General features: G+C 53.6%; 1 protein-coding gene across 1 annotated transcript; it reads right to left on the reverse strand.

The window, feature by feature from the left end:
* Positions 1–1,987: 1,987 nt before the first annotated feature.
* On the reverse strand, positions 1,988–20,257 carry SGK2 (serum/glucocorticoid regulated kinase 2). Its single transcript, XM_009901802.2, has 15 exons — positions 20,086–20,257; positions 17,057–17,197; positions 11,433–11,502; positions 10,035–10,092; positions 9,119–9,168; positions 8,507–8,564; positions 7,870–7,953; positions 7,426–7,557; positions 6,176–6,288; positions 5,467–5,503; positions 4,739–4,825; positions 3,308–3,403; positions 2,882–3,037; positions 2,385–2,474; positions 1,988–2,199 (listed from the first exon to the last, which is right to left on the reverse strand). Exons 2-15 carry the CDS (start codon positions 17,106–17,108, stop codon positions 2,044–2,046), a joined length of 1,239 nt encoding a protein of 412 aa, XP_009900104.2. The 5' UTR covers positions 17,109–17,197; positions 20,086–20,257; the 3' UTR covers positions 1,988–2,043.
* Positions 20,258–20,510: the final 253 nt, after the last annotated feature.

The following is a 20,510-nucleotide window of genomic DNA, read 5'->3' on the forward strand; positions in this document are numbered from 1 at the left end:
GCGTAGCAACCGGCCCGGCGCGGGGCGCATGCGCGGGGCGGCCGCTGCCGGGAAGGGAGGGGAGGGAGAGCAGGGCGGCATCGCTGTGCCGGGCTGGCGGGGCAGGGAGAGCCGGGCGGCATCGCTGTGCCGGGCTGGCGGGGCAGGGAGAGCCGGGCGGCATCGCTGTGCCGGGCTGGCGGGGCAGGGAGAGCCGGGCGGCATCGCTGTGCCGGGCTGGCGGGGCACGGAGAGCCGGGCGGCATCGCTGTGCCGGGCTGGCGGGGCACGGAGAGCCGGGCGGTAGCGCTGTGCCGGGCTGGCGGGGCACGGCGGGGCAGGGAGAGCCGGGCGGCAGCGCTGTGCCGGGCTGGCGGGGCGCGGCGGGGCAGGGAGAGCCGGGCGGCAGCGCTGTGCCGGGCTGGCGGGGCGCGGCGCTCAGCGCACCGCGCTGCGGGCCCGGGCTATAGCCTGCCGGGGAGCCACGGCCGCAGCCACGGCTGCCTCGAACTCTAGTTGTGGGCACCGTGGGCCTGGCTCCGGGCAGTGAGCGCTGAGCCTACCCCGGGCAAGCCCTCAGCTGTCGTCCCTCAGGCAGCAGCCCCAACTCGGGAAGGAGGTTCTGGGCTTTAAGCCCAGGGGAAAGGCAAAAACCCTTCATGCGTTCTATTTGCCTAACGTCAGGACTTTTGCGGCAGAAACTCGCTGAAGCACAGTCAAGTGTTGGAATATTGCCACCCTCCAGCACATCATGACCTGTCTTGGGTGACACGTTGGACTTGATGATCCTTGAGGTCTTTTCCAACCTTATTGATTGTATGACACCAACACCCACCTCCCCCTGCCCAGCCTTTACACTCAGAACCGAGATGGAAGCACATCAGTCTGTGCACTTTATTATAAACCACATCACGTTTCTGTTGACTTCAGCATTAGAAAAAACACCCAATATAAAGTTCCAGTACAGGATGAGCATCACACTCCTTGCAGTTTATCCCCCTTTTGCCCCCAGCCTCTCTCCCTAGCACAGCAACAGAACAAAACTACTTAAAAAAACACCCTAGGAAGCAACCTTCTGTGAGGACAGCAGCTTTTAAATTAAGGCAGAATAAATAACTGTTTACATGGGTGACAGGGCTTTGCAGAGGGGTGCTGGAGCCTGGAGCACTGCTCCTGCTCTGCTGGCCCCTGTGCCAGGGCTCAGTGCAGCTGTGGAGTGGGCTCAGGCTCCCTTGCTTTGTGCTTCCCTGTGCTTGGAGGTGCTCCAGGTTATGCTCCTTGCAGCAGTGTTGGTGCATCTCAAGCACGTGCTGTGAAAGGATCCCCCACCCCCAGAAGGGTTTGGCCATAAAGTTATCTTTATTCTTTCTGAGCAACTCAGTCTCTTCCCCCCCCCTCTTTCATCTGAGATTCCCCCCCGCCAACATAATAGCCTCCCTCTTGCTTCAGCAGCATCCTAGTCATAGGCTAGAGAGAGGGACTGGCTGGCATGAAAATCCAAAGGGCAGGGTCAGGATTGACAGGTGTACAGCAGCCTTTGGAGCAAGAACTGAGCAGTTTTACAGTCTAGCTCAGTCCAGAATAAGTGGCTCTTAAGGCCTACCTAAAGGAAGTTAAGCATGAAGAGTTTCTTTTGCTGGGAAGTAAAAGAGTAGATGGCAGTGGGCAGAGTTAGCTCCACAAAAGAATGGCCAGTTGGGGGGGGGGGTGTGTGTGTGTGTGTTGATGTGAGGGATGGTACATACCTCAACCATAAATACAACCACAGAGTGAATGCAATTCTGCCAAGCCACACATGAGGGGAATAAAATAAATCATAATCTGTGTCCCACCTTCCCTGCCAGAGGAACAGTCATTTAGAGGGAAATCCAAACAGTGAAAGTTGAGAGCTCTGTTCCATCCAAGGCAGTTAGTGTATTAGTCCCAATCTCCTTCAACCATGGGCAAAGCACGGTACCAATCCTTTCAAAAAGGAAAGAAAAATGAAGGGGGAAAAAAAACCCAACCCCAACCAACATAAAACCTATTCAGTTAAAAATTGGCTTCTCAAAGCCATTGTAAAACCTAGATGTCTTCTTCAGTTGGTGCATAAGAAAAGCCTAAAAATGCATCTGAGGCACTGGAGCTGCTGGCTGCTAGGTCAGGTGTGTGAGTGATGGAGGCAGAGATTGCTTCTTGGGTGAACTCTGGATCAAAGTGTCGCAGATCAGCTGGACCAGCCTAAGCCAAGAAACAGAGAGACAGTCATTGTGAGGGACCAGAGCCCAACCACCCCCTTAGGTTCAAGAAGAGACCTACTCTTCCAAAAGCATCATTCTTACTGCATTTGCAGTTCCTCAGTGCTTAAGACATCTGGAGAGGATTCCTTTTGCAGCACTAAACAACGAGGACAGACACCCACTTACCACATTGGGGTTGAATGGAGGAGTAATCCTCTTGTGGTACAAGTCATCCCAGTTTATTGGGCTGAAGAACACATGATTCTTTATCTCAAGCTGCATAGAAAGCAGGGAGGAAATTAGTCTTCTGCCAGCCCTCCTTTGCCAGCACCTGCCAGCAGGTTTCATAGCATTGAAGTAGTTAAAGCAAGAGTTTGAGCTACCACATATCCATGTAGGGGCCATGTAGCAAATCCTCACTACAGGAGGGTCATGGTCCAGTAATCCCTTGAAGGGAGATAACACCATCACATGTTAGTGTCCTAGCTTGTCATCACATCTCAAGTCATAGTATTTTCCCCTTTGGAAATCCAGTTCAGTGCCATATGCCCCTTTTAGGGAGCTGAAGGGACATCAGCATGCATGGAAAGCTTTTTCCAAGGCAGTGCTGTTAGGAAAGAAAGGCTCAGAACAGAAAGGTTTCCTATTAATCCTCCCTCCTGATCTGAACAGAAGCAACCTACAAAGTCTGTCTTGGCACCCAGCCTCCTCTTCTGGTCCTTGTGGAGAAGTCCTTGGAGGATGTCACAAGCTGCCACAGTCTTGCACCCTTGGATCTGGAGTTGCTTGTGCAGAATGTTGTCATACATCTGAGAGACATCCCGGCTGTAAAAAGGAGGCTAATTTGAAAGAAAGGAGAAGCAGCCAGGTAAAGCATGAGCTACCATAAGGAACCACACATCACAGGTCAAATTGGATCCTGCAGTGAGGAGATGAAGGAAACCTGCCACATCTCAGCTATCAAACAGATGTGAATAGAGATTCAGAGGGCAACAGGTCATTCTCATTCAGGATTCCACTGTCTGTGCCAGGTGCCACACAAACATCAAACCAACCTCAATGTCAACAACAGTCTCCATCATGTGGCATAAAGCAGCTTCCAAACTTACCAGGCCAAACAGCATCTCATAGAGGACAGCTCCTAGGCACCACCAGTCTACTGTCCTGTCATAGGGCTGCTTCTTTAGCACCTCAGGAGCCAAGTACTGGGAAAAATCAGGAGTAAATGTTTGAGTCAAAAAGCTTTGTCGTCACGAGAACACAAACCTGGCTGCAGCTCATACTCAGCAAATGCATTAGGAAGCACACAGATGCAGTTCCTGCTATGCCTTGGTAGACTCTCCACTTGCTTCGGAGCAATAGGCTTGAAAGATACCTACTAGTACTCTCAAAGTGGTCTGGGTTTGTTTGGTTTGGTTTTTTGGGGGTGGCTATAGAAAGTTCTCCCCCTATAGAGGGCTTGTACAAGGATTTGCCACCCACTGCAACTCCGCCTGCAAAGCTCTCCTGCACTAACACATTACACCTCTAAGAGGCTCCTTTGGCTTTGAGAAGGCTGCACTTTTCAGTCCCAGTAAGTCTGTCCAAAGCAGGAAAACTACCAATAATCACCACCAAGGAGCAATAGAGAATTCAATTGGCCTGCAGAGCAGGCAGCACATCAAGTCTGGTGTCGCAGAGGATTATCTGTGTACCATTAGGGCACCAAAAAAACCCCACAAACCAGAGCTGGAACATTCCTGCTTGGTTCATGCTGTACTATTGCATAAGTGTGTCCCCACTGACAGCCAAAGGGCTACCACCAGGAAATTGCTGCCCACTTCTGAGCTTGAAATACTGAAAGGTATCTTGTTTGCTGACTCTTCTTCAAGCTACCTGAGGAAGGACTGTAGGACAGGTGTATTACCTAGGCCAAAGTGTTACAAAGTCCCCAGGTCAGCAAGAAGCAGGAAAAAACCTCTGAGAAGCCAAACTGGGGATCAGTTTTAGCACAGCCTAGTCAAGGTGCATAGGAGAAAAGATATTTCCTCCCCTAGGTGCAGAGTTCACATTCCAGGAGAGCCTGGTCCTCTCCTCTGCACAAGGTGTTTTGCAGCACCTGCTTAGGACATGCAGGAGAGCACAGCAAGCTCCTGTCAGGACCAGCAGGCTCCCTGTTCTGTAGCTCCATGGGATCAGAACAGGTCAACAGCCTCCTCACAGGTTCGCTTGTGGGTTCCCAGGCTCAAGGTTATGTCCACAGCTACCTGGAGCAGCCCTAGTGTCACAGGAGTGGCTGTTGTCAAGTGCAGGTGTCCCTGCTTCTGAAAGCACAGCAAATTTAGAGTACAGCTGCTACAGGCAAAACTGTGCACTGCTGAGTAGGGAAAGCCTTATCTGAACTACCAGCTTCAGGCTGACAGCCTCAAAGAGACCAAGATGCTCTTACTCAGAGCTCCTATTTTGAGCACCCACACGAATCTGAGACCCAGAGCCACAAGTCTCTGAAGGCATTCAGCCCATGCCCAGGGGTCACAGCAAAACCCCAGCACATGCAGTACCTCAGGAGTGCCACAAAAGGTAGTTGTTGTCTCCTCTTGCTCCATTCCTTCTTTGCAGAGTCCAAAGTCTGTCAGTACTATGTGTCCCTAAAGAGAGGAGAGAAATGTCACCTTGGCCCATTCTTTCTGGAAAGCAGACAGGATTTCCAAGCACTGGACTTCACACTGCATCTCATGTATGTTTTAGAATAGAATTAACCAGGTTGGAAAAGACCTCTGAGGTCGAGTCCAACCTATCACCCAACACTACCTAATCATCTAAACCCTGTCACCAAGCACCCCATCCAGTCTCTTCCTTAAGACCTCCAATGATGGCGACTCCACCACCTCCCCAGGCAGCACATTCCAATGGCCAATCTCTCTGGGAAGAACTTCTTTCTAACTCCCAGTCTGAACCTCCCCTGGTGCAGCTTGAGACTGTGTCCTCTTGTTCTGGTGCTGCTTGCCTGGGAGAAGAGACCAACCTCTGCTTGTTTACAACCTCCCTTCTGGTAGTTGTAGACAGCAAGAAGGTCTCCCCTGAGCCTCCTCTTCTCCAGGCTAAGCAACCGCAGCTCCCTCAGCCTCTCCTCCCAGGGCTGTGCTCCAAACCCCTCCCCAGCTTTGTTGCCCTTCTCTGGACAAGATCCATGCAGTGAGGTAGAGCTATAGCCCAGCCTGCAGAGCCACAGCCCTCCCTTTCTGGTCCTGATGCTTTCAAAGCCAGACAGCATGAGCTGGGGATGTACCTGGCAGTCCAGGAGAATGTTCTCAGGTTTTAAGTCCCTGCAAGACAAAATGGGCTGTTTGAGCAGATTTGGCCAGAATATTTAGAAGAGCTGGATCTGACAACAGGAGTTAACAAAATTTCCCAATCTAGCTCACCCAGACCTTCCCAGTGTGCAGGCTGCCATCAGTGTTGGTTATGAGCACACACACATGCAAACACAAAGGCTGCTGTCACAGGTCAGCTGTCAGCCTGCATGTCTCTCAGGAACAATTTCTGCAGAGACAACTTCTTACTTACTGAGCCAGATTTCTTTTAGATCTTTACACCTAACCATTCTCTCTTAGAATCATAGAGTCAATAAGGTTGGAAAAGACCTCAAAGATCATCAAATCCAACCCGTCACCCAACACCTCCTGACTACTAAACCATGGCACCAAGTGCCACATCCAATCCCTTTCTGAACACCTCCAGGGATGGTGACTCCACCACCTCCCTGGGCAGCCTTCCCACTCTCAGGCTGAGAGGTTTCCTGCCCATTAGGTCCTGTGCTGACAGCACCCTTCTTGCAGGGCAGAGTGCCAGCAGCATGTTGCCTTGTCTGGGGTAGGAGATTCTTCTGCTATTCCAGTCCCACACTCTGCAGGGAGCCAGTGAAGCCCATCTCCTTCCCAGCACCACACACAACCTGGCTGGGCAGGCTTGGTGGCCCTGCTGTCCTCATGCCTCACCTGTAAATGATGTTTAGGGAATGCAGGTACCCAATGGCACTGGCGACTTCTGCAGCATAGAAGCGGGCCCGGGGCTCACGGAAACAGCGCTCCCTTTGCAAGTGGAAGAAGAGCTACAGGCAGATGAGAGGCTTGGTCATTTCTCCTCCCAGCAAAGCTAATGAAGTATGGCCAGGGCAAGCCTGAAAGCCAGCTGCTCACATGAAAACTGATTTGCAGCAAGCACCTAAATGAGTGCAACAAGTGACTCCAAGAAATCTGAACCCCTTTCCAAGCTTCTGCAGAACAGAGGAGGAAATCTGGCAAACAACAAATGGCATCACCCAAGCACTAGACCAGGATCCAGGGCTGTCCCATCAGTGGATTTTGCTTAAAGCTCACTATCAGTGTTTCACATTCTCCACAGAAAACAGTCTTCACATGTTTTTCTCAGAGTCCTCACTTTGGACATCATCTGGCTCTAAGTCATAGTCAGCAAGCTCTTCACTCATTTTAGAGGTAAGGTACTAACATGCCAGCTGCTCCTGGTTGGTCCTTGGCAGCAGTCAAAGCAATATTATAGAATCATAGAATCAGCCAGGTTGGAAGAGACCTCCAAGATCATCCAATCCAACCTATCACCCAGCCCTATCCAATCAACTAGACCATGGCACTAAGTGCCTCATCCAGTCTTTTCTTGAAGATCTCCAGGGACAGTGACTCTACCACCTCCCTGGGCATCACATTCCAATGGGCAATCACTCTCTCTGTGAGGAACTTCTTCCTAATATCCAGCCTGAACCTCCCCTGGCACAGCTTGAGACTGTGTCCCCTCGTTCTGGTGCTGGTTGCCTGGGAGAAGAGACCAACCCCCACCTGGCTACAACCTCCCTTCAGGTAGTTGTAGACAGCAATGAGGTCTCCTCTGAGCCTCCTCTTCTGCAGGCTAAGCAACCCCAGCTCCCTCAGCCTCTCCTCACAGGGCTTGTGTTCTAAACCCCTCACTAGTTTCATCGCCCTTCTCTGGACACATTCCAGTACCTTAACATCTCTCTTGAATTAAAGAGCCCAGAACTGGACACAGTACTCAAGGCATGGCCTGAGCAGTGCTGAGTAAAGGGGAAGAATAACCACCCTTGTCCTGCTGGCTACACTATTCCTGCTATACTTTAACATCGTTGCCTTCTGACAACAAGCAGTCTAAGGCAATAAAGCAGAATGTTTGGGAAGGACCAGACCAAGGATTAAAATAAAGCCTGTGAGGCACTCACCTCTCCACCATTCACATAGTCAAGCACAAAGTAAAGCTTCTCTGAGGTCTGGAAGGAGTAATGGAGCCCCACTAGGAAGGGGTGCTTGACATTTTTCAGCAGCACATTGCGTTCTGCCATGATGTGGTTTTGCTGTCAAAAGGCAGGGAAGGTGTTAAGAGTTGCAGGCAAAGGTTCAGGCCAGTCTGCTGTAGGGGCTCAGTGCTGTTTTCAGGACAGCTGGGAATCCAAGAAGGGCCTCTCCAGCCTGAGGAATGGCACTGTTCCCTCCTATCTGACCAACTCATCTCCGTTTTTCCCCCCATTCCCACGGCACAGACAAATCCACGTTCAGCATTAAAGATATCTACACGGGGGCCAGCTGCCAGATACCTCACTTGCACTGCCAGGGTGGCTCACACAGTGGCCACTGCTTGCAGGAGTAGCCCAGGAGAGCAGACCTACCTCCTTTTTCTTCAGGATGGTTTTCTTGTGCAGGACTTTGACTGCATAAAAAGTCCCATCGCACTTGCGCTTGGCCAGGAGGACCTGCAACAGAAGGTCCTGGTCACAGCTTCCCGTCACACCTTCTGCCATTGTGGTTAGTGCTTCCTCAGGAGCTCACTGGAGTGAATACACCAAGTATAGCTTCAAAAGGGCCACTAAGGAAGTCAGAGGGCTGGAGCTTTCTCATTGCCAGGGGTAAAAAAAGTAATGCACCTCCACAGACCTTTCTTATGCAAAAGAGAGAAGAGTTTGGGAGCTTCTGGGGACACATCCCTTTGAAGTGGATCCTTCCTGTATCATGAGGTACAGATTTACCTGGAGAGCTTTTGCTAGCCTGAAGCTTATTTGGAAACAAATACTGCTCCTCACTATCACCACCTTGAGCATAAATCACCTCACACATCTGTCCTTAGAGGCTGCAGGCCAGCTTAGAGTAAGAATGGGCTATAAAACCCCTGAGGTCTCATGTGGTCTCAGTGCCTCTATTAAGGTAGAGGTGCAAGCAAAGGGCACAGGCAGAAACTCTTTCAGCAAGAAAGTCTCTTTCCAAGCTGCCCCTCAAGAGCTAAAGACCCCACCTGTACAGCCCACCTACCTTTCCAAAGCTTCCTTTGCCAATAACCTTCAGAAAGTCAAAGTCTGTTGGCTTGGCACTGTTGGGCAAGAATGGAACAAGTTAATGTTTCTGGGAGAGAAGCACACAACAGCAACAGTGCCAAAGCAGAAAGGAAAGGCCAGTGGTTGTGAAAGGGATTAAAGGGCACTGGGTGGGTGACCCTCCCTCCCAACACGCAGAGGCTTCACACTGTGTGTGTTGGTGCACCCAGGAGAGGATGAGCAATGCCTCAGCAACCCACCTGCTGAACACAGCACCAGGTGGTGGCATCTGTACAGGGAACACACTATAGCCACTCCTCTACAGGAGGCTACTCAGAGCCAGCAAGACTGGGAAAGATCTTCCCTTACTACCTCTCAGGAGAGATGGGATGAGGATCCACATACAGGAGAGCATGATTGTGGTAACAGAGACCCGAGTGTCTTGAAGTCTGGTGCCCCAATGGTACACAAGGCATTAAAGCCAAGCAATGTCATGCTCAGGACTTCTGCAGACACCACTCATGAGACATGGACCAGCTGCACCATTCCCCTGCCAGAGCCCTTCACGGCACACACACCACACCCTACCTGACTTCTGCAGGGAGCTTACTTTGGGTTTGCAGAAGGTCCAAGGTTGATGTTGTCAGTTGGTGTTGAAGGCTAGAGAGGATAACAATAACAGGAGTCACAAGGAGCACAGGGCAGGGTGTGCTTTCCTTTTCTCCATGCAGCATCACTGGTACAGGGCCAGTGAGACACAGGGGATGCCTTGCAAACTCTTGGGGAAAGGGAGAGCTGAGCCATGCACTGAAGCAATATCATCCTCAAGCTGGGGGCTGTATTGTGACAGAGCCTGTGCTGAAGTCCTCGTCCCATACTTGCACAAAGTGCTAAGTGGCTTCTTGGCTCTCAGTTTGAGGCTTTCAGAAGCTGCTGTGCTGCCACAGAAAAAAGGTTCAGTTCTCACTGCAGCACCAAGGCATCAGAGCACTGCACACTACCCTAGCAAGGCAAAAAGCCCTGTGCCCAGCTCTGAGACAGGAGCATTCCTGCAGCAGGACACATCACCCTAAACCCTACAGCCCTCTGCCCACTCCTATTAAGCCCCACAACAGCCAAGCTTGGGGCCATGGAAGTTCCCTTTTGCAGGCCCAGCACCTGAGCGTTGCAGCTTCTCTCCTCCTGGTGAGAAGTCACTACGAACACAGAATCATGGAATGGTTTGGGTTGGAAGGGACCTTGAAGATCATCTACTTCCATCCCCCCTGCCATGGGCAGGGGCACCTTCCACTGGACCAGGTTACTCAAGCCTCCTGTTCATGCTCCCCAGACTCTGGAAGCATTATGTCTTATCCAAAAGGCTATACAGAGCCTCTCTGCTCTCCTTTTTCTCCACCCAGCACCCCCCACAGGGACAAGGCAGCAGAAAGACTCCTGGCAGGCTAATGCAGGCTCTCCTCCTTGCTTTTCCCCTACAGGCACCAACCTAAAAGTGAGGACTCTCTGGCTCAGAGCTCTGATCTCACCTGGGTGTTTTTATCTGGGCTCCGGGAGCGATCCATTAAAAAAGCAACTCGTTCAGCACTTGGGAGAGAGCAAAATACAAGAGAAACAGCTTCACACCATCAACTTGCCAGGGACCACCACAGACCCCAGTGTGTGCTCCCCTGCCTCACAGGATGCCTCAGATGAGCTCCCCAGCTTCCCAGCTACCCCCTTGGCTGCTCCCAAAAGGCTGTGGGGAACCTGTTCTGGGGGACGCAGGGGACAGGGGGTGCATGCAGACATGGTGGGGGAGGAAATGGTGCCTGAGTGCACAAGTGACTTAAACAAGCACAGGAATATTGGTGCCACTGTCAGGCCTTGATTGCAACAGCAGAAAGCAGGCAGGGCACCACCACGTGAAGATCAGCACAGCCCCAGCAGCAACACAGCTTCAGGGCCAGACAAGGCTGCAACCCTCCTGGCCATGGCCAGACCCTTCTTGGGGCAGATGGAGCCCCCACTGCACTGCCCAGGGATGCTGCAGCACCTGTACCTGCAACCCAGGGAGTGTCCCCACAAAGCAGCCAGGAGAGTCCAGCTGGGTCCCACTACCTCATGGCATCTGAGCTGCCAGCAGCTAGACAGCATTATACCAGGGCAGGGCTGTTTGGGGCTGGTGGCATTGCAGAGGAGGGGTGGCCATGGCAGCCAGGACAAGCTCAGGGAGCAGCAGCAAAGCACAGGGCTCTCTTGTACCCAGCACAGCTACTGCTAGGGCCAGAGAAGTTGGATTTGAACTCCACTCTTGTTGGTTCAGACCCACCCTATTTGAGTGTCACTGGGGGAGAATGGGTCCTGCTACCCCAGAGATAACTCCCTCTGGGTTTTAGAGGTTCCCCAACTCTCCTTATGAAGCCAGGATTAAAGAAATGACACAGGAAAACAAAACCACAACAAAACAAAAGCAACAAAACCCCAGCAAGGCAAAGCCCACACAAACAGACCCCAGCATACAGAGCTCTCTTCCACTCTCCCCTGCCCCACAAAATTTTGACCATTCCCCCTCAGCTCCCCCAAGCCTCATACATGGTGAGGAGGCTCTGAAGGCTCTCATCCCCCAGCCCCCTCCAGAAAGAGGGCTCAAAGACACACCCCCAGACCCCCAGCCACCCCCCACATCTCACCTGCGGATGCTCCCCCTCGCCACCCCCACAGACCACCAGGCACTGACCCCAGGCCATCCCAGAGCCCCCCTCCTCCACGGCCAGGCTGACCATGGCAGGGGACGCCAGGCAGCAGTGGGTGCTGGAGGCTGTCCCTGGGCACTGCCCACATCTGGCCGGTGCCAGCCAGCTCCATTCACCGCTGAGCCAGAGCCAGGGTCATGGGGCTGAGCTTTTAAAGGGCTCTCGTCCCAGTGGGAGGCTTTTGGTACTCACTATGAGCAGAGCCTGGAGCCGGAGGCCTTGATGGTTTGTCCTATCCTCTCCCGGCCGTGCCTGATGAGTTCTGCGAGCAAAGCCGGAGCACCGGAGCCGATCAGCTGGCAGCAGGATCACAAGTGCACAGAGGCACGTCTGTTCCTCACCGACCTTGCTCTCCTCTCCACAGCCACCCTCCTCCCTCTTCCACCCACATACCAAAATAACCAGGAAATTATAGGAACCAGGACAGCTCCCCTCCCAGCCCTACCAGGAGCACTCAGGAGCTCAGAGGATGGGCACAAGTGCCACAGAACAGACACTCTTTCCCGTGGCAGAGAGCACCTGGGCTGAAGCACCACCATCAAGCTTCCCTGAGCTACCCTCGGGTCCCCAGAAGGGACAAGGGGAGTGCTCACAAGGGCAATGTTGTACTGGGATAGGTCAGGCACTTGGCGCAGCCACTGCCCCTTCCGTTCAGGGCTCTGTGAGTAATTAGGGACATGAATGAAAGCTTTCAGGGCTCTGCAGGAGGTGTGCCAGCACACACATGTCACAGAATAAGTGACTTGCCCATACACAGCCAGTGCCAGAAGCTGGGACTCCCACCATGCAGCATCCCAGCTGCTCAGCCATGCGAGGCAGTTGCCACCACCCATCATCATCATCATCACTACCACCTCCTCTCCTTTCAGAGAAAGTCCTGAGCCTGCTCCTTGCTGCACAGGCTGGACAAGAGAAAAGCCCAAGAAGTGGAACCTGCACAGAGGAATTGTTTTGCTTAGGAGTAGATAATAAAACTATTTCAAGACTCAGTTTTGCCCTCTGGCTCTGCTGTGGCTTTGCTATCAGAGGGAAAGAAAGAACCAAAAGCATTCACAGAAGCAGTCACAGAAATATGCACTTCCCTCCCCCACCCAAAAAAAAACCCTCAAACACAAAAGAAAGAGAGCCTCTGCAGGCACAAGCAAGTAGCCATCCTGCAATCTTCTACAGCCCAAGGAGCTGGAAGCATCAACTGCCAAAGCCATCTCCCTGGCCAAGGAGCTTGCAGGACAACAAGTTTTGAGGTAGACACAAGTCCCTGTACAGAACCCTTCCTACATGGGTCTCAGGGTCTGTGTGCTCCAAAGGGTCACTGAGCTTGGCACCCCCAGCAGGTCTGAGATCTGGGGAGGAGCCAAAAAGTAGAGAAGCTGTGGGTTTAGAGTTTCTGAATGGGTAACAAAAAGGGAAAGTAGGAAGCTAAAGAAATAAACCAAAAACCATTCAGCGAGGGAGCTAATCAAGTCTGGTCTGAGACCCTGACCTTGTCCCATACTTTGCCCCTGCAGCAGGTACAAGAGCCAGTACCCAGACAATTCAATCCCCATCTCCTCCCACTGGGCATAGTCCTCCTTGCCCTGACAGTCTGGCTCAGTCTGGCTCTCCCTGGTTCACCAAGTTCTCCTGAAGGTCATCCAATGCCTGTCTTAGGGCTGTACCTGTCCCACAGGCTGCTAGATGGACTGGCCAGATGTTATGGTCACAGCAGAGGGATGCCAGTGCTTCTGTCTGAGAGCAGGCAATGCTTACTCAGGGCTCAGTGCCAGGGAAGAGGTTGGCACAAGGGGTGGCTGGGAGCACACAGGTGCATACGGAACAAGCCTCAAGCTGCAAATGGCAGCAGTAGATAAAGTGAAGTCTCCTACACCTTGCTCAGGAGCCTCTCACTGGAGCAACCCAGCCAAGCTCACAGTTTAACACCTCACTCCCAATCCATAGATGCATCAGGTGATACATCCTGTTCCCTCCAAATGTGAACCCCCACAACCTCAGGTTTGGCCCCAGGGTCAGCTTGCAGCCACTGCTCTGATCCTAGACTCTGGAAAAATAACGAGTGAGACACAGGTGGACAGGTCAGAGCATCTTGTGGAGCACATATACAAGCTACAGAAACACATCCATCTGCCTCAGAGGTATTTGCTGGCAGCACAGGGTGCAGGACAAGTTCCTGACTTGCTCCAAGGAGCTTGGACAAGGCTACTTTAGGAGGTCTCCACAACCTGCGGCCAGGCGAGAGCCCTGCTGCTGAGCAAAGGCTGCACAGCTCTTACAGGGCCACCTTCACACAGCCCATTCATGCCTTCCCTCACCAGCCCCATTCTGCTCCACTGCCTCTTTGCTGGAAGTGAAGCTACTCAACAAGTCCCTGCTGACCAAGGGCAGCATTTTCCAGCAGCACTGTGTCATTAACCGTGCTGGCACCGAGGCAGGAGCCTCTCTCTCCCTGCACTGAAGTACCACAGGCGCATTTAGGATGTCTATATCCCCGTCCCACGCTCTGTTCAGGCTCAGAGCCACCTTCCCCAGCCTGTGTCCACCTTCCAAGCCAAGGGCAGCTCCTGGTTGGCATCTGCTGAGCAGTCACACAGGCTCTTCCTCCCCACGAGCAAACCTGCTCCCCCGAAGCACGGATGCGAGCACACGCCGAACGACGGAGCCAGAAATAGGTCACGAAAATCCGCTGGCATCCCGGGCTAGCCGTGCCCAGCTGCCTCCCCTCTCCTGCCTGCTGGGGCAGCAGGGATGCTCCAGGCACAGCCAGGTCATACAGAGCATCAGCAAGCAAGTCGAACAGTTTCCTGACAGGACAGGACTACTACCCCCCGGGAACACATACCCCTGCACCCTACACCCTCTCCTCAAAGAGCATTTCACCCCAACAGCCGGGCCAGGGGCACCCCGCAGGCAGGAGGCACCCGCTCCCACCACATAAAGCTGCTGCTTCCGAGTTGGAGCAGTTACTGCGGCTAAACCTCCCCCCACCACGCATCCCCCAGGCACATACGTTTCCTTCCCAGCACGGCAGAAGCAGCTCCCTCTTCCTTCGCCAGTCCTGCCGGCAGTGACCCACATTCCCATGCTAGCCCAGCGTTATTTGCTACAAACACATTACTAATGCAAGGCGTACCTTGCACGGAGAGGCAACCTCACAGCCTCGTCATCTGCAGAGCTGCCTCCCACCCTCCTCCCTCGTGTCACTGCTCTCGGCATCCTCTCCTACCTAACCTAGATTGCAAACCCCTCCGAGCGAGGGCTTCGTCCTCTGCTGCTCTGGGAAGGGTTGGTTGCCAGCACGGAGAGGCAAGGAAGCCTCTGGGACTCCAGGCAGCGCTTCAGGGGAAGCTCAGGGTTGCGAGAGGGGCACCCAAGGTAGCCTGGAGCATTCACCCAGCATAAGGGGGATGCTCCAGTTTCATCTGGGGAGGTGGGCAGGAGGACACCCTGCAAGCACAGGCTTTTACTGGCAAGAGGAAAAAGAAATCCTTTGCCTTCCTTCTGCTACAGATCTGAGAGATAGCTCCAGGCCAGCACTGAGCTCCACTTTCATTCCCATTGAGGCACAACAGCACACAGCAAGCTCAGGAAAATGTTAGAGAAGGCTTTAAAGGACTTCCTCACTTGGGCAGGTTTTCTTAGCTGCCCTCTGCAGAGCTCCTGGCTCACACAGTTTTCTCTCGTGGACCCTTGCCCCTACACTCCAGGAACACCACAGCTCAGAGCAAGAAGCCCAGCCAAAGAGTTCTGGCTCTGAGCAAACTGCAGCCCACAGACAAACAACTCCAGATTTGAGAGAAAAACTCCATGCAGAGCTGGAAGGCAACAGCAGGCGGCTGAAGCTTTGCAGCACTTTGCAAGAGAAAAATGAATCCCATGAAAATAAAGAACAAAGGCTCAAACCCACCTGGGAGCACATCTGCCAGCAGAGGCTGTGCCTGGAAGCAGGGGAAGCAGTCCGTAACTGGTGAGCACAGAGACCCCAGCCTTCCCATCCTCATGCCAGCCCACCCTGCCTCTGACTGCCCTGGCAGACCAGAAGCCTGAGGCTCTTTCCTAAAGCTCAGCTGGAAGTAGCTGTGCTTCCTGCAGCAGTTCATTGAGCCCCTGAACACAAGCACCCTCCCAAGGTGACCATACCACTGCCACTGCCTCACTGCAGCCCTTTAAAGAGAGCAGAAGCTGCTCAGCTGCAAAAAATTAAGAGATCCCTTACCCAAGGAGGGAGAATTTAGGTGGGGATGCAGGTGGTGGGTAGAAGCAAATTCCATCTGGGCAGGCTTCTCAGGTGCTCACAACAATTCTTGACACATTAGTAAGCTGGCAGTTTGTGCACTGCCCTGTGGATTTAGAGGAAGGTCAAAACTGTCGTTTGGTTCAGGTCACACCCAGAAGGAGCTGCTCCTTCCCATGTCCTCCACCAACCCAGGGCAGCCAGACTGGCACTCTGCAGCAGTGTTATATACAAACATCAACACATGTGAAGGGGAAAACCTGGAGTGGGAGGGTGATCTGAGAACAGAGCCTGAGCTCTGAGCAAAAGGAGGCACTGGAGGAGGAGGAGGGGTGGATATTTTCTTCCTCTCTTCACCAGAACAAGAGGACACAGTCTCAAGCTGCACCAGGGGAAGTTTAGGCTGGAGGTGAGGAGAAAGCTCTTCACTGAGTTGTTAGCCATTGGAATGTGCTGCCCAGGGAGGTGGTGGAGTCCCCATCCCTGGAGGTGTTCAAGAGGGGATTGGACGTGGCACTTGGTGCCATGGTCTAGTCATGAGGTCTGTGGTGACAGGTTGGACTTGATGATCTTTGAGGTCTCTTCCAAGCTTGGTGGTTCTGTGATTACAAATAAACCAGCTTGTTGACAGCTTGTTGAGTGATAGGTGCAAGGCAGAGGGTTGGGCAACCTTCTCAGGGGGGCAGCAGAGGAGCTGGTCACCCTGGGACAGGTCCCTCACTCCACATTACAGCCAACAGGAAGACATTCTCTGAATCATCTGATGTGCCCACTGCCATGTGTAAGGAGAGAGGGGCAGCAGCATGTGCTCTGAAACAGATTCAACCCTGATTATTTTTGCCCAGCCAACATCCTCAAGCTGTTAGCATTGCCAGCTCTTAAAGCCTCTTCCATTCTGTTCCTATTTCCTCCTTGCACTGAGGTGGTCAAGTTTCAGACTAGCTGACTCCTGGGTTGGTTTCCTTCAATAAAAACCTAGCTGGTAGTGACAAAGTCTACTTGATTTGATGATTTTTTCCCCCCCACACAAAAGCATCTTTAATAAAAAAAAAAAAAAAACAACCCAAAACAAAACCAAACCCCAAAACTTTTTTCTCTCCAAACCAAAGAGAGCAGAAGGATCCTGAAGGAAAAGATTGTAGCAGCTAGAATGCAGAATATACCCAATCAGGAGTGTGGGCCAGTGATGCTGATCGATGCTGATGGACAAGGCAGTGGCTGGCTTGGCTTTGCCCACCCCACCCCCCCTGCTTGGAGGGCTTGCTGACACACAGGGGCTGTGCACGCACTGGCTGTCACTCAGAGCCATGCTTGTGACATGAATCTGCCACCCCCTGTGCACACAGCTCCCCCCCTGCCCTCCCAGGTCCCATGGGAGCTGGACTCCATGCAGCCCTCGCTGGGAAGGGTGAGCCCCTGTCTGTGCCTGCCAGGCTAGGCTGTGGCACCAGCCAGATGTGCAGTGGGGTTCTGTCCTCTGCCAGCTGCTCCACAACCCAATGCTGGTGGGAGACCTCTGTGGGGAAGCCTCTTCCATGCCCTTACCACCCCCAGGGATTAGTACCACCCTACCAGCCAGCAGCATTACCCTTTGTCTTCCCCAGGGCGGTGGAGGAGGGCTCCATCCAGGCCACGATCATAAAGCCAGCCACAAGAGTGCCTTCTCCTCACAGCTGGGCAACCAGCACGGGGCCTCCTCGGGCAGCAGCTCACACAGATGTTTCTCCAGCTGCAGAGGTGAAAGGCACAGGAGTAAGAGCAGAAACAAACCCTCGGGTGGAGCTCTGGCTGCCTGACAGCCAGCACAGCTCTGGGGCATGGGGCCAGCTCCTGCCAGCTGGTACAGCTCTGGGACAAGGGGGGGGCAGGTCCCTGACCCTTGTCTGGCCAGCACCCACCCAGCACTTGGTCTGGTGGAGATCACTGGGGTTCCACTGCCACTGCTCCAGTGTTCAGCAATAGCCTGCAGCAGCTCTTGCCCTTTGCCCACGGCAGGACAAGTTAGTGCCACCTGAAGAGGCTGCTGGAGGTGGGAGCTCTTCCAGGGCACATGCACTGTACAGGCATGCAGGCACACAGGGATGGAGGTGCTCCAGGCATGGCCACACACCCCCTACAGCAGGACTGGCCTTGGCCTGTTCCCCAGCCCAGCACCCACAGGCTCCTACAGAACATTAACCAACCCTAGAGTGAAAGCAGAGAGCTGCTGGGGTCAGTGTGGGGTTGGCCAGTGCTGCTGATCTGCTCTGCAGGGGCAGTTCCCTGCCCTCCAGAGAGCACATCTGTGCCAGGAAAACCTCTTGGCTGGACCTGGGTCCAGAGGTGATGAGCAGCTCTTGGGTAACTTAACCCCTTTCGTGCATGGCTCCTGCCTGGGCCGGACTCAGTCAGAGCATGGTGAGGGCAAGCCCTGGCCACAGAATGGTGGAGTTCAGAGCTGCACTGGCAGCATTCTCCTTTCCCCCATGGGGAAGGGAAGCTGCTTTCATTTCCATAAGCCCTACATGGGGCCAAGGGCTGCATGGGTCTCCTTGGGTAAGCCTGATCCCTCCTGGTGGGGCAAACCTTGGCTGGTGCAACTTCTCCAGGGCAGGACAAGTCCTGTTTGACAGCAGGTCCAGCCCATTGTCTTTACACACAGAGCAGTTCCCCCTTCTCTCTGTATTAGAATATTTTATGAGCTGTTTCACAGGGAAAGGTGTCCTGTCTAAATCTCCCTATCTAGCCAGATCCATAATCAAACCATAAAAGGCTCCCTGAAGTGAAACCTGAGCAATCAGAATTGCAGGGAAAGGTGCAGATAAGATTAAAACAAACTGTTCTCCAGAGAGCACAAAGCCATTGACCTGCAGTGAAAGGTGACCTAAGGTCTGGCTACTCAGTTATCTCTGCTGGATGAGGAACAGGATAGGGGTAGGATAGGGTTAGGGATAGGGTAGGATATTCTTTAAAAGATCAGAGCCTATTTCTTCATCTTAAGAGGATTCATGAAAGACTAAATAGACTATTGATGACCACTGGAGTTCTTTAAAATACAATTATTTCCCCCCTATATTTTTCTTTGAGCTCCTCTCCCCTCCCCTTTCCTCTCCCCTCCCCTCTCCTCTCTCCCCTCCCCTCTCCTCTCCCTACCTCTCTCCTCTCTCCACCTCTCTCCTCTCTCCTCTCTCCTCCCCTCTCCTCTCCTCTCCTCCCCTCTCCTCTCCTCTCCTCCTCTCTCCTCTCCTCCCCTCCTCTCTCCTCTCCTCCCCTCCTCTCTCCTCTCCTCCCCTCCCTTCCTCCCTCTCCTCTCCCCAGCATGACCTCAGGGCAGTTATAGGCTGTGTTTCAGAGCCTTTCTTAAAACCAAAACCACTGCTTTTTTTTGGGGGGGGAGGGGGTTGGGGGGCACTGAGCCTCTCCTTTCTTCTGCAGCAGTCAGCCTGATGCAGGGTGCACAGTCAGAGTCACCAGCCACAGCTCAAGCCCTAAGTGTCACCAAGCTGGTGGAGACAAGGGCAGAAAGGCAGATTCCCAGCTGGATTGAGCAGGGTTTAGCAGCTCAGGGACAGCTCAGAGAGTCCAAACCCAGGCCCCTCTCTGCTGGCACGGTGCTGGCTTCATTCGGAATGCTGTGAGTGAAGCATCCCTGGGAATGCTCCTCCATTCTAGCCCCACCCCTATCCCTGAGAGCTGCAGCTCCAGCTCCACTGCGTGGCATGTGAATTTTCACCCTTTTAATCCACATGCCAGAGCTGGGGAGCAGCTGGTGCTGGCACAGGCAGAGATTGGCTCCAGCAGAGCTATATATGTACCCTGGATCCAGTGGGCAGCCCAGTCCAAACTGGGCCAAGCACTGCTCAAGGCACTGTCAGGACCTGTGAGCCCCTGAGCAAAGAGCAGCAGATCTGCCCTGAAATCTGTTGAGCTCATCTCTGTTCCCTTGCTGGCTGGGGCTGAGCAGGAACAGCCCTTGGGCTGCTGACCCCCTGCCAGCAAGTGTGTCAAGAGTGCTCTGTTAGAGGGGTGCTGGACACCGAGATCAGCCCAAGAGACCACAGCCAAAATGCCCTGAAATTCCTGGTGCAAACTTCACCCTTCTGAGGCTCGCTTCAAAAGGCCCCTGCAGCCCAAGCCTCCTTTCCCTGTGCAGGTGGCTCAAGGACACGGAGGGACACACAGCTGGTCACGAGCTGGATCTGCTGATCTGCCAGCTCCTGACACTAACCAGGGTCAGGGGCACCTGTAGCTGCTCCCCCCGGGAGCTCACCCAGCCAGGTGAGCTGATGTGCGGCTGCAGACACAAACAGGGTGGTGGAAGCTCCTTCTGATGGAAATTTCCTGGGGGAGGAACAGTTAATGCAGGAAACCTTTCCACTTAGTACAGTATTTCCAGGGGGAGTAAGGACTCTGCTCATCTCCTCTCTGGATACCTCCACAGCTGGGAAACAAATACTCTTCCAGCTGCTGACCCTGAGCCAGACCCCCCCAGAAAGCAGCTGTCCCATGGGCCAGGCAGGTCCTTGCCATCAAGGGACAAGTCTTTCCCAAAACTCTCTACCTCCCCCTTTGGGGGTTAAGTCCTCATGCGGAGAAGGGAAAGGCAGGATCATCCCAGAGAGAGCAAATGGTCATTACCTGCAGAGCGAGGCATGGGAGCTGGGATCCTGGGCTCTGGCAGTGGGGCCAGCAGGCAGTGCCACGCTCGGCAGTGGGGCCAGCAGGCAGTGCCACGCTCGGCAGCGGGACGCAGCAGGTGCCTCTCTCCCTCCCCTCGTTCGCGTTTTGGCGATTCGGTCTGAAGGTCGAAGGAAAAGTCCGAAGGAGTGGCTTGTGGCAGGAAGTAAATGATTACCCTGCCACCGGGACCGAGGCACCCGGGAGCTGGGGTGGGAGAAGAAAATCCTTCCTTGGGGGGGATTAGAGGGCTGCTGGCTGGCAGGGAAGTGCAAAGGGTCAGAACAAAGTACTCTGTTCCCCGGAGGCTGTGCCGGGTCACATGCCAAGTCCTAGCAGAGGTAATGAGACGTGGGTCACCTCCCAAACACCAGCCAGATCGCCTG

The sequence above is a fragment of the Dryobates pubescens genome, chromosome 26 (assembly GCF_014839835.1).
Source record: "Dryobates pubescens isolate bDryPub1 chromosome 26, bDryPub1.pri, whole genome shotgun sequence".
Taxonomy (NCBI): Eukaryota; Metazoa; Chordata; class Aves; order Piciformes; family Picidae; genus Dryobates; species Dryobates pubescens.

What these genes read in the sequence shown, in the direction of transcription:
- SGK2 (XM_009901802.2), bottom strand. Translation starts at nt 17,108, where the DNA reads ATGATCGTGGCCTGGATGGAGCCCTCCTCCACCGCCCTGGGGAAGACA. An exon ending in GGACCTTCTGCAAACCCAAA is followed by an intron (nt 8,565 to 9,118) that starts GTAAGCTCCCTG and finishes CTTGCCCAACAG; the next exon opens with TGCCAAGCCAACAGACTTTG. An exon ending in ACATTCTCCTGGACTGCCAG is followed by an intron (nt 4,826 to 5,466) that starts GTACATCCCCAG and finishes TCCTCTCTTTAG; the next exon opens with GGACACATAGTACTGACAGA.